This window comes from Podarcis melisellensis (genome assembly GCF_964234715.1).
Source record: "Podarcis melisellensis genome assembly, chromosome: 2".
Taxonomy (NCBI): Eukaryota; Metazoa; Chordata; class Lepidosauria; order Squamata; family Lacertidae; genus Podarcis; species Podarcis melisellensis.
Window position 1 is genome coordinate 115,649,135 of NC_138529.1, and position 12,637 is coordinate 115,661,771.

Here is a 12,637-nt window from a genome sequence, read left to right on the forward strand (position 1 = left end):
CCAGGTGCATCTGATTTCTCTCCTGGGATACTAACAGCTGGAACAACACATGCCTGTGGAATTGACCCCTCAAAGAGCAGGCAGGACTCACTCTGGCTCCCCTATCAGGGCCGCTGACTACTGACCGGTGCAGCCTGCTCTCCTTTCCCTGCGTTTCCCACGGGGTGGTGGCACATGATGGAATAAAGACACCCCCCCACCATTGACATTTGTTGCAGCAGATGCACAGATTTCTGTTTTTGTTTTAAAATAAATTAACTGTAATGTATACTGAGAAGACGTTAATGTTCATTGTGAGTGGCTGTGGGGCAAAGCTTCCTGGGACAGCGACATCTGAAGAAGAAACTAAACTGAGCTGTGCAAAACTTGATGTTGGACTAAACAGACCTTTGGCTTTCCTGATAAAGTCGTACCTTGGTTCTCGAACAGAATACGTTCCGGGAGTCCATTCGACTCCTCAGAACTGTTCAAAAACCAAGGTGCGGCTTCTGATTGGCCGCAGTACCGTCCTGCAGCCAATCGGAAGCTGTGGAAGCCATGCCAGACATTCGGCTTCCAAAAATCGCTTGAAAGCCGGAACGCTCACTTCTAGGTTTTGGTAGTTTGGGAGCCAAGGCGTTTGAGATCCAAGGTACGACTGTACAGTGGTACCTCTGGTTGCGAACGGGATCCGTTCCGGAGGCCCATTTGCAACATGAAAAGAGAACAACCTGCAGTGGCACGTCTGGGCACGCGCAGGTTGTGATTCGTTGCTTCTGCGCATGCGCATCACATCATTTTGTGCATCTGCACATGTGCGAGTGGCGAAACCCGGAAGTAACCCTTTCGGTACTTCCGGGTCACCACGGGACGTATCCTGAAAGAACGTAACATGAAGGGAATGTAACATGAGGTATGACTGTATTCTTAATTTAATTTAATTACTGAATGATGCGGAAAGGACCTTTTCAAGGTGGTCTCTCCATCTGCTATGAGATTTGACCGCAGCCTGACACCTTCCCCTTCCTTTTATGCCACAGATAAAAAGCACATACTTCTCCTGACCTTCCTCTTTGCCACTCAATAACAGTGGCAAATGGCAACAAAATAGAGATCTCTAAAACTCAGGACCTTATTTTATTTTCCAACCGGGGATGCCCATTGAGGTAGTTCTCCCCACCCTCTTAGCCAATCTCCCCTTCCTGTTTCAAATGGCTTCTCGCGTGTACGAGGAGATTTGGCCTCTGAGTGAAGCCCTTTCCGCACTCCAGGCACTTGTATGGCTTCACCCCAGTGTGGGTTCTTTCGTGTTTGAGAAGGTTGGAGTGATGGCTGAAGTTCTTCTCGCAGACCGAGCAGTGAAACGGTTTCTCCCTCGTGTGTGTCCTGTGGTGAACGACAAAGGCCGACTTGTCCCGGAAGCTTTTGGGACAGTCCGGGCACTGGAAGGGTTTTTCTCCCGTGTGGATCTTCTCGTGCTGAACCAGGCCGGCGTTCTGAGAGAAGCATTTCCCACACTCGGCACACTTGTACGGCTTCTCGCCCGTGTGGGCTCGCTTGTGTTTCATGAGGGACGACCCGTCACCAAAACTCTTTCCGCACTCTCCACACTTGTAGGGCTTCTCTCCTGTGTGGATTCTTTCGTGCGCGAGGAGGTTGGTGCGATGACGGAAGTTCTTCCCGCACCCAGAGCACGGGTACGGTTTCTCCTCGGTGTGGATCCGTCTGTGCACGAGGAAAGCGGATTTGTTCCTGAAGCTTTTGGCGCAGTCGGGGCACTGGTGTGGCTTCTCGCCCGTGTGGATTCTCTGATGTCGAATAAGATCGAATCTCTGCCTGAAACTTTTCCCGCAGTCTTGGCAGCGATAGGGCTTCTCTCCCGTGTGGATCCTCTGGTGAGACACAAGCCCAGTGCGCCTACTAAAGCTCTGTCCGCAGTCCAGGCAAGCAAAGGGCTTCTCTTGCGTGTGGGTTCTCTCATGTGCTGTAAGATGCGATCGCTGGTTGAAGTTTTTCCCGCAGTCCGGGCAGTTGAAGGGCTTCTCCCCAGTGTGGATTCTCTGATGTGCAACTAGGACATTCCTCCTGCAGAAGCTCTTCCCACAGTCGGAGCAGATGTAGGGTTTCTCTCCGGAGTGCATTCTCTGGTGTTCGGTGAGTTCTGCCTTGCAGCGAAAGGATTTTCCGCACTCAGCGCACGTCTCACCCTTGAGGAACCTTTGCTGGACTGGCATGGCAGGGAGCTGGAAAGGAACGGATTTGCCTTCTTCATTATGGGGATGAGTTTCCTGCTGGTTTTCGGATGCTGGTTCCCAGTCGGCATATCGTGATACAGTCCGTTCTGCTCTCCCTGGCAGCATCCAATGTGGTTCAGCTTCTTCAGAATTGACTGGTACAATCTTCTTCTCCTCACCATCTGTTGGGGGGGGGGGAAGGGATCCTTAGAAAGAGAGATTTTCCTTCCCCAAGGAAAAAGGAGGGCCTGGATAACAATCAAATACAGTGGTGCCTCGCAAGACGAAATTAATTCGTTCTGCGAGTTTTTTCGTCTTGCAAATTTTTCGTCTTGCGAAGCACGGATTCCCATAGGAATGCATTGAAAATCAATTAATGCGTTCCTATGGTCAAAAAAAGTCCAAACAAAGCCAAATTTGGTACAAAAAGAGTTTATTAAATGCTCTTTAAAGTCACACATACTGTAAAGAGCATTTCAAAAATTTAAGGAACAAGAATTTAAGTTTCTAAACATGACAGAAAAACATTTAAAAATCACCAAAGTGTACAGTACTGTACATACATTTTCTAAGACTCTGGGGGACAACTCGAAGGTTCCTCTTCCACTCTTTGCTTCTTGCTGAAGCACCTGTCCATGGTCTGCTGCTTCACCCGCCTTTTCAGCACCTCCCTGAAAGACGACATGACCCTCGTATCAAAAATTTTCGCAAGGTCACGTGTCAGGTCCTTGTCAGGGTGGTGCCGCTGTGCAAAAGCCTGCACATCTTTCCACTTCTGGCAAATGTCCCTCAGTTCTTTGGAGGGCAGCCATTCCTCAGTTGCTTCCTCCTCTTCCAGCGAGGCCTGTTCCTGCGCAGCCTCTGCCTGCAGTTCGACCAGCTCCTGGGTGGTCAGCTCGTGGTCGTGCTCCTTCACCAGCTCGCTGACGTCCTCCTCTGTGACCTCCAGGCCCATGGTCCTCCCCAAGGCAACAATGTCCTGCACAACTGTTGACTCTGGTGCATCAGAGTCACTTGGTGCCACACAGTCCGGCCACAGGCTGCGCCAAGCGCAATTCAAATTTCTCTGGCTGATCCCGTCCCAGGCCGTGGTGATCATCTTCAAGCAGGTGACGATGTCGAAGTGGTCCTTCCAGAATTCCCGCAGGGTGATGTTGGTGCAATCAGTCACCTCGAAGCATCGCCTGAAAAGCTCCTTGGTGTAGAGTTTTTTGAAATTGGCGATGAGCTGCTGATCCATCGGCTGGAGCAGTGGCGTGGTGTTAGGCGGCAGGAACATGATGTTGATGAAGCTGAACTCCTCCAACAAGTCCTCCTCAAGGCCTTTAGGATGAACAGGAGCATTGTCCATCAGAAGCAAAGCCTTCAGCGGCAGGTCGTTGTCCAGCAGGTACTGTTTGACAGCAGGGCCAAAAGCAAGATTGACCCAGTCCACAAACAGCACACGTGTGACCCAAGCCTTACTGTTGGATCGCCACATGACACTCAGCTGCTCCTTGTCGACGTTGTGTTTCTTGAAGGCCCGTGGGTTCTCCGTGTGGTACACCAGCAGGGGCTTGATCTTCAGGTCGCCGCTTGCGTTGGCACAGAAGAGCAGGGTCAGACGGTCCTTCATGGGCTTGTGGTCAGGCAACTTGGCCTCCTCCTGAGTGATGAAAGTCCTTTTGGGCATCCTCTTCCAAAACAGCCCAGTCTCGTCGCAGTTGAAGACCTGCTGTGGAACGTAGCCCTCCGTCGTCACAACCTCCAGGAACTCCGCTGCAAAGTCTTCAGCCGCAGAAACATCAGAACTGGCAGCCTCTCCATACCTGACCACGCTGTGGATTCCAGATCTCATCTTGAACCGGTCAAACCAGCCTCTGCTTGCCTTGAAGACTTCTGGCTCACCTGAGGTTCCTGGCTGTTGCCGGACGAGGTCTGCGTGCAAGGCCTTGGCCTTCTTACAAATGACGGCCTCAGTCACTGTGTCCCCTGCACGCTGCTTCTCTTCTAACCAGATGAGCAGCAACTTCTCCACCTCCTCCAGAACAGCTGGGCGGTTCTTCACGATCCTGGAGACTCCCTTGGCTGCATCAGTCGCAAGGATCTTCTCCCTCATCTTCAGGATGGTCGCGATGGTCGATGGATTCCTCCCGTACACCCTGGAGAGGTCTGTCACACGCATTCCACCGTCGTGCTTCCGGATGATCTCCTTCTTCATTTCCAGCGTCATCTTCTCCTTCTTCCTCTCGCCGGCCTCTGCAGCAGCAGTCTTCTTGGGCCCCATGGAAGCACAGCTCCTACCTTCGCAAACCCCAAAATAATAATAATAATCAGTGCTTCACATCAAAAAAATTCAAAAGCACCAAACCTCCTAGAAAACACACAAGCTTCCAGATTCTTGCAAACCCCTTCTCAACTAAAGTGGTGCCCCGCAAGACGAATGCCTCGTAAGACGAAAAACTCACTAGACAAAAGAGTTTTTCGTTTTTTGAAGTGCTTCGCAAGACGAATTTCCCTATGGGCTTGCTTCCTTTTTCGTAAAACCGTTAATACCCAGGGTGCATTGCTTGAAGAGGTGCAGTTGCAACTTGACTTCGAGGAGCAACTCATAGCACGTGGTGTGGTAGCCTTTTTTGAGGTTTTTGAAGACTTTGGTGATTTTTGAAGCTTTTCCAGAACTTCTTTTGCAGCCATTTGGTAAGTTAAACTTTTAAAACTTTTTGGGGGTTTTTGGTTTTTTGGTGGGGTGCTTGGAATTCAAGGACTTGGTGTTGGGGAGGGGTTTGCAAGAATCTGGAAGCTTGTGTGTTTTTTTCCTGCATTTTTATGATTTTTTTGTGACCATTGGGCCATGTTGTTGTTTTTTTTAAAAAAATCTGGGTTTGAATTTCTGTGCGGTGGGTGGCTGGGGGAACAGTTGGGGAGGGGTTTGCAAGAATCTGGGAGCTTGTGTGGTTTTTTCTGCATTTTTTATGATTTTCTGTGACCATTGGGCCATGTTGTTGTTGTTTTTTTAAAAAATCTGGGTTTGAATTTCTGTGCGGTGGGTGGCTGGGGGAACAGTTGGGGAGGGGTTTGCAACAGTTGGGGAAGGGTTTGCAACAGTTGGGGAGGGGCTGGGGGAAGAGTTGGGGAGGGGTTTGCAATTTCTGTGTGGTGGGTGGCTAGGGGAACAGTTGAGGTTTTTGAAGACTTTGGTGATTTTTGAAGGTTTTCCAAAACTTCGTTTGCAGCCATTTGGTAAGTTAAACTTTTAAAACTTTTTTTGGGGGGGTGTTGGATTTTGGGTTTGAATTTCTGTGTGGTGGGTGGCTGGGTGCTTTTGAATTTTTTGGATGTGAAGCACTGATTTTTTTTGGGGGGGGGGGTTGCAAAGGTAGGAGCTGTGCTGCCATGGGGCCCAAGAAGACTGCTGTTGCAGAGGCCGGCGAGAGGAAGAAGCAGAAGGTTACGCTGGAAATGAAGAAGATCATCCGAAAGCACAACGGTGGAATGCGTGTAACAGGCCTCGCTGGAAGAGGAGGAAGCAACTGAGGAACGGCTGTCCTCCAAAGAACTGAGGGACATTTGCCATAAGTGGAAAGATGTGCAGGCTTTTGCAGAGCAGCACCACCCTGACAAGGACCTGACACGTGACCTTGCAAACATTTTTGATACGAGGGTCATGTCGCCTTTCAGGGAGGTGCTGAAAAGGCGGGTGAAGCAGCAGACCATGGACAGGTTCTTCAGCAAGAAGCAAAGAGTGGAAGAGGAACCTTCTTCGAGTGGTTTCCCAGAGTCTTAGAAAATGTACTGTACACTTTGTTGATTTTTAAATGTTTTTCTGTCATGTTTAGAAACTTAATTTATTGTTCCTTCAATTTTTGAAATGCTCTTTACTGTATGTGTGACTTTAAAGAGCACTTAATAAACTCTTGTTGTACCAACTTTGGCTTTGTTTGGCCTTTTTTTGAGCATAGGAACGCATTAATTGATTTTCAATGCATTCCTATGGGATTTCGTGCTTCACAAGACGAAAAATTCGGTAGACGAAAAAACTCGCAGAACGAATTAATTTCGTCTTGCGAGGCACCACTGTATTCCCCCAGCCACCCACCACACAGAAATTCAAGCCCAGAAATCTTTTTTTTAACAACAGCAGAGTGCCCCAATGGTCACAAAAAATCATAAAAATGCAGAACGAAAAACACACAAGCTTCCAGATTCTTGCAAACCCCTCTCCAACTATTCCCCCAGGCACCCACCACACAGAAATTCAAACCCAGAAATCTTTTTTTTAACAACAGCAGAGTGCCCCAATGGTCACAAAAAATCATAAAAATGCAGAAAGAAAAACACACAAGCTTCCAGATTCTTGCAAACTCCTCTCCAAATATTCCCCCAGCCACCCACCACACAGAAATTCAAACCCAGAAATCTTTTTTTTTAACAACAGCAGAGTGCCCCAATGGTCACAAAAAATCATAAAAATGCAGGGGGGGGGGGAAACACAAGCTTCCAGATTCTTGCAAACCCCTCCCCAACACCAAGTCCTTGAATTCCAAACACCCCAACCCAAAAACCCCCCAAAAAGTTTTAAAAGTTTAACTTACCAAAGGAGTTTTGGAAAAGCTTCAAAAATCACCAAAGTCTTCAAAAACCTCAAAAAAGGCTACCACACCGCGTGCTATGAGTTGCTCCTCGAAGTCAAGTTGCAACTGCACCTCTTCAAGCAATGCACCCTGGGTATTAACGGTTTTAAGAAAAAGGAAACAAACCTGCAAGACGTTTTCGTCTTGCGAAGCAAGCCCATAGGGAAATTTGACTTCCGAAGCAACTCATAAAACGAAAAACTCTTTCGCCTTGCGTGTTTTTCGTCTTACGAGGCATTCGTCTTGCCAGGTACCACTGTAAGGGGCTTGGGGCCCAGTTATTTGAGGGACCACCTACAGGAACCCACACAAGCCCTAAGAGTGGCTTCAGAGATCCTGATTGCTAGTGCACCTCTAAGGTCAGTTAGATCTCCGGCCAGAGCCTTTTTTGTGGTGGCCCCTCACTTCCATAACTTGCTCCACAAGAGAACTCACCCCCAGCCAAAGACTCCTTACCCAGCCAAGGGGCATCAGCAGCTGTCTCCTCCTGCTTGACCACTCTGATGAGGGGCCACTCGCCGGAGTCTGACAGAGCCCCGTCAGCCTCAGGGGAATCATCCGCTTTCTCCTTGACGAGCCAGAGGACCTGAAACAGCAGAAAGAACAAGACAAAGAAATGGGTGCAAATCGCCTGAGATTCAGGGGTGGGGAACCTCTGGAGCTTCTCCAGACGCTACAGGACTCTAATTCCCATCAGCCCCCAGCCAGCATGGCCAGGGGTCAGGGGAGTGGGAGTCCAGCAACATCTGGAGGGCCAAAGACTCCCTGCCTTTGACTGGGTCAGGCCATTGGCCCATCTTTCACAGTATTGCCTACACTGACTGGCAGCAGCTCTCCAGAACCTCAAGGAGACCTTCTTCAGGCAAAGGCTGTCCTCTGTGCTGTCTTTGAAGGGGGATGCATTGAACCAGCTGGGGCAGAATGTGGCAGCCCATCTCAAGACAGGAACTGGAGCACAGGAATCCATCACTCCTGTGTCCACATAGCTTCTCTCCAACCAACACTGACTGCCTGTTCACAGCAGTGGAAGCTGGTCCGTTAGGGCAGAGAGTGCGCTGCCCACCATCCTTAGTCTTCCCCCAGCAAGTGGCGTTCTAAGGTACACTGCCTCAGAACCTGGAGGTTCTACTTTGCCAATACAGCAAACCCCTGCTGATTCGGCCAGATCCCATTTTCGAACCATCTAGGGCAAGCATAGGCAAACTCGGCCCTCCAGATGTTTTTGACCTTCAACTCCCATGATCCCTAGCTAGCAGGACCACTGGGTCAAGGATGATGGGAATTGTAGTCCCAAGACATCTGGAGGGCCCAGTTTGCCTACATCTGATCTAAGGGAGCAGTCAGTCCAATGCATATTTACAGTCAGCAAAAACTGCCCCAATGGCTCCTTGCCACTGTTCGTTTTGTTCTTCCCAGGACTGCTCTCCTGCCCTCTCACCTGTTGTATTTCGTGCTCGTTCTCTTGCTGCCTCTCCAGGAAATCCTCCGCCAGGCCGACTGCCTGACCGCAAGTCTCCGGCCCGCCTTCCCTGACCCAGTTCTGCATTTCCGGGGGCAGGACGGCCAGGAACTGCTCCAGGATCACCAGCTCCAGGATCTGCTCCTTGGTGCGCCTCTCCGGCTGCAGCCACCGGTGGCAGAGCCTCCACAGCATCCCACAGAGATCTCGTGGCCCCTCGGCCTCCTGGTAGAGGAACTGCCTGAAGCACAGGCGCTCCACCTCCTGGCTGGGAGCCTCCTTCTTCACTTCCCCACGATCCAGGGCCAAAATGCTGTGGGTGGGCGGGGGGATGTCTCCTCCAGGGCCGGGCAGGTGGCGGATCACCCTGCCTCGCCCAATGTCTGGTCGCCCCTCAAAGGAAGCCTGCGCGTCCCTTGGGCCATTGCTGGCCAGCTGAAGGTTTCCTGGCTCAGGCTGTGGAGACCGCACAGCCTTCAGGAGCCCCTGACACTGAGCTCCCCAGGACTCCTCCTGAGGCCCTTCCTCGGGTTCCTGCTTAATGTGCTCTGTTATGGTCCCTTCCCACAATTCCTTGAGGCTCTCTGAGCGGACGGCCAAGGGGCCTGTTCCTGCAGCCTCCTCTGGTTCAGACTCCTCCTGGGCCTCGGTCTTCACTGTGTCCTCCAGCAGGGCATCTCGGGGGACAGCCCAGACAGCTGCATCCCTGCGTTCGGACGCCATCACCCCTCTTAACTCCGGGGCTTGGCAGGGGTCACTCACACACCGTTATCCCATGTTTCTCGGTGATGTCAAAGGCCAGGTCCAGGGTTGTTTATAAGGCCCGGTGCCTCTGCAAGGAAAGAGAATCAGTGGGAGCTGCAGCAAAAAGTTGCATCGTAGAACACTCCTGTTCAGGATACTCCATTCCATTCTCTGCCCCCATGTTTCCCATCCCACCAATCATCAGTCCGTATTCTGTGCATACTGAGCATGCTCAGTCCTCAGAGAACTGTAGCTCTGTGAGGGGCATAGGGGGTCTCCTCTCAGCACTCTTAACAAACTACCGTATTTTTCGCTCTATAAGACGCACCTGACCACAAGACGCACCTAGTTTTTGAAGGAGGAAAATAAGAAAAAAAATATTCTGAATCTCAGAAGCCAGAACAGCAAGAGAGATCACTGTGCAGTGAAAGCAGTGATCCCTCTTGCTGTTCTGGCTTCTGGGATAGCTGCGCAGCCTGCATTCGCTCCATAGAACGCACACACATTTCCCCTTACTTTTTAGGAGGGAAAAAGTGAGTCTTATAGAGCCAAAAATACGGTACATTTCCAAGGATTCTTTGCGGGAAGCCATGACAGTTTAAAGGTAAAGGACCCCTGACCATTAGGTCCGGTCATGGCTGACTCTGGGGTTGCAGTGCTCATCTCGCTTTATTTGCTGAGGGAGCTGGCGTTCAGCTTCCAGGTCATGTGGCCAGCATGACTAAGCCGCTCCTGGCGAACCAGAGTAATGCATGGAAACGCCATTTACCTTCACGTTGGAGTGGTACCTATTTATTTACTTGCACTTTGACGTGCTTTCGAACTGCTAGATTGGCAGGAGCAGGGACCGAGCAACGGGACCTCACCCCGTCGCAGGGATTTGAACCGCCGACCTTCTGATCGGCAAGTCCTAGGCTCTGTGGTTTAACCCACAGCACTACCCATGTCATTGTGCTAAATGCATAGTGCAGATGGCCCCCTGATTACAGCCCTTTCACATGAGAGTCCAGTCCTGGTTTCCCACTGGACTTTCTCACATTCAGAATGGTCCTTTCATTTTTGCAGGGTGGAAGAAGGAGTTGTTGCTGCTATTTCTAACCAACTGGCAATCAAGGAGCCTTAGAGACTCTTAGTGATCTACTGCAAATCACCCCGTCTGACTTCTGACCACCCCTGACATAATGTCCCTGAAGCAGTGGCGTAGCGTGGGGGGTGCAGGGGGGGGGGCCGGCCGCACCGGGCGCAACATCTGGGGGTTAGGGAAATCCACGGGTTAGGGGGCGCAAATCCACGGGTTAGGGGGCGCAAATTACTTGCCTTGCCATGGGTGCTGATAACCCACGCTACGCCACTGCCCTGAAGACATAGCCATGATGAAGAATAGTCCTTGATAGACTTTATGTTTAAAAGGGGTGGGACAGAGAAATCCACAGAGGATGTTCTAAAACTCATCAGAGCTCCGTGGAACCTGCATGTTCAGGAGCAGTTTACCTGCAAAGTCCTGGAAGCAGAGAGCAGCAAGAGGTTTGCGGCTGCCTTGCCGCTTCTGAGCATCCCAGAGAGGTCTGGCTGGGAGCAGGAGGCTGGTCTGGGAGGGGTCTGTCTGATCCAGCAGATCCCTAAAGCAAACCTTCCTATTCCAGCCCAGCTCTCTGCTCCTGCCTCAAGGCGCCTCTCACTTACCGGATTCCCTCCCCGGAGCTGAAAAATCTCTTTTTCCAGCCTCTACTTTGCAGCAAAGAAAAGCACCATAGAGTCGCGAAGGGGGAGAAAAGGAAGAGGAGGGCCTTCAATGGTCAGAACAATTTCCGTCCGAAGTGCCGCTCTAGAAATCCCGACTCTCTCAGCTTAACCCTTCGTGACAACTAGAGCACAGAGTAGATTCAAGGGATTCCCCTTTCCTTTTCTATAATTTCTGTGTCATGAGAGAGGAAAAGCCAAACGTTAAAAATAAATTGATATGGAATAAATTCTAAATAAAACCAGCAGTTAAAAGTATATTTCCCGCAAATGCTAATTATAATTATAGTTTATTGAATTTATATACCACCCTATACCCAGGGTCCATGGGGTCATGAAGAGTCCGATGCGACTAAACGACTAAACAACAACATACCCAGGGGTCCCAGGGCGGTTCACAGAATAAAATCAAGATATAAAACCACAAAATACCTAATACAAAATAAAAACAACAACCCAATAGCCCCCTCAAAAAAACACACACACATTTTAAAAGGTCATAGGATGTTAGTGAGATCAACCAAAGGCCTTCCAACTTTACAAATCTGGGCAGATATAGACAGATTACACACTAACCCATCTGTAGAAGAAAAAAATGTTTGCCTCTGTCTGGAAGTGTATGTGAATTGAAACCCTCCCCTTGATTATGCTCACACCTTTTCCTCTCTGCACATGCCCAGGTGAAAGGAGAGAGAAGCAGTCTTGGGATGCTTCACCCAACTGCAGTCATCTGGCAGGTGTGGATAAACCTCACATTGCTGAGACCCCCCCCCCACAGCTGTTTTCAAATGAGCACACTATAAACAGCCATGGCTACACCCCCCCCTACAAAATAACAATAATATTGGGATCTATAGTTTGTTAAGGGTGCTGTGAGTTGTTCACAAATGCCTATTCCGTTCACAGAGCTTCAGTCCTCAGAGCCGTTTAACAAGAAATCACAGGGAATTTTGGGAACTGTAGCTCCATGAGGGTGTAATAAACAAGAATCTGCCCTTATTCCCTTAAGGGGGACACAAGAGCCCTTATAGAGTCCTTTGTAGGTTCTCCATCGGTCTGAGAAAATAACAGAGGCCAACCAGAGAATATTGAGAAGCAAAGCAGCTAGTAAGCCTGGTCTTTATTGAACTGTGGCAACAGGGTGCTCCCCTCACATGCAGGAAAGGAGGAGGACCCAGAATCCAGGTGTGCCCGCCCTTATATAGACATTTTAAATTGCCCGCCCTGGAGTCCAAGACACGCCCCCCAGAAACATCATACATCACAGAAGGGGTGTAGCTCAAGACCACCCCCCAGATATATCATACCTCCATCACAGAAAAGGCGGTCTACAACAGAAATCTGAGTGCGTTGTTTATCTCCTGTCTGGCAGGTTACCTGTTAATGGTCACTTGACTGGATTGCCTGGGGAGCCTGGCCAGTCTTTTGTAATGATAAATACTTAGTTCCTGAGCCAGGTCACGGGCTCATCCTGTTCATACACAGACATACCCTTAAGACAGGATTTGTGAACGAAAAGACAATGGGGAGGCTTTTCCATTTTCCTTCGACTTTGCAGAAAGATATTTGAGGTCAATTTGGGAGGGGCAAAATGTTTTCAGGACGTTTTCTGTGGGGTTTCAGACATGTGGTTTATATATGCACTTATGAACATTTATTATTATTATTATATATAGAAGACCCTAATTTTTTTATTTCAAGGGGAACAGTGGTCTCCTAGCAACTGTCAGCACCCTTAACAAACTACAACTCCCAGATTTTGATTTTTGCAGGGGAGGGGAGCCATTACTGTTTATAGTAATAATCATTGTGTTTTAAATGCATATAGCATGAATGTGGCCTTAGGTGAATGCCACCCTATGTTCTAT

The 12,637-nt window shown here is 49.6% G+C and overlaps 2 protein-coding genes across 3 annotated transcripts in view; both read right to left on the bottom strand.

The window, feature by feature from the left end:
- The window catches only part of LOC309364695 (tigger transposable element-derived protein 1-like), a 58,552-nt gene extending 51,470 nt beyond the window's left edge, over nucleotides 1-7,082 (bottom strand). Inside the window, exons 1-3 of the mRNA XM_081902470.1 lie at nucleotides 6,953-7,082; nucleotides 6,588-6,874; nucleotides 2,471-4,563 (exon numbers count right to left, since the gene is read on the bottom strand). Of these exons, the coding sequence (XP_081758596.1) occupies nucleotides 2,782-4,479 (1,698 nt within the window). The 5' untranslated portion in view covers nucleotides 4,480-4,563; nucleotides 6,588-6,874; nucleotides 6,953-7,082 and the 3' untranslated portion in view covers nucleotides 2,471-2,781. The remainder of the gene's footprint in view (nucleotides 1-2,470; nucleotides 4,564-6,587; nucleotides 6,875-6,952) is intronic.
- Nucleotides 1,098-10,847, bottom strand: LOC309364507 (uncharacterized protein). 2 transcript variants are annotated; one of them, XM_081901961.1, is made up of 4 exons: nucleotides 10,713-10,847; nucleotides 8,265-9,117; nucleotides 7,283-7,412; nucleotides 1,098-2,395 (listed from the first exon to the last, which is right to left on the bottom strand). In XM_081901961.1, the coding sequence occupies exons 2-4, from the start codon at nucleotides 9,006-9,008 to the stop codon at nucleotides 1,164-1,166; spliced, it is 2,106 nt and encodes a 701-aa protein (XP_081758087.1). In that variant the 5' UTR covers nucleotides 9,009-9,117; nucleotides 10,713-10,847; the 3' UTR covers nucleotides 1,098-1,163. The 2 variants fall into 2 exon arrangements, with proteins under 2 accessions (XP_081758087.1, XP_081758088.1); XM_081901962.1 differs by lacking the exon at nucleotides 10,713-10,847 and adding an exon at nucleotides 10,521-10,589.
- Between the last annotated feature and the right edge of the window lie 1,790 nt (nucleotides 10,848-12,637).

Coding starts and splice junctions, on each gene's coding strand:
- LOC309364507 (XM_081901961.1), bottom strand. CDS start 9,008: ATGGCGTCCGAACGCAGGGATGCAGCTGTCTGGGCTGTCCCCCGAGAT. Junction 7,413..8,264: donor ACGAGCACGAAATACAACAG/GTGAGAGGGCAG, acceptor CTGCTGTTTCAG/GTCCTCTGGCTCGTCAAGGA. Junction 2,396..7,282: donor TGCTGATGCCCCTTGGCTGG/GTAAGGAGTCTT, acceptor CCCCCCCAACAG/ATGGTGAGGAGAAGAAGATT.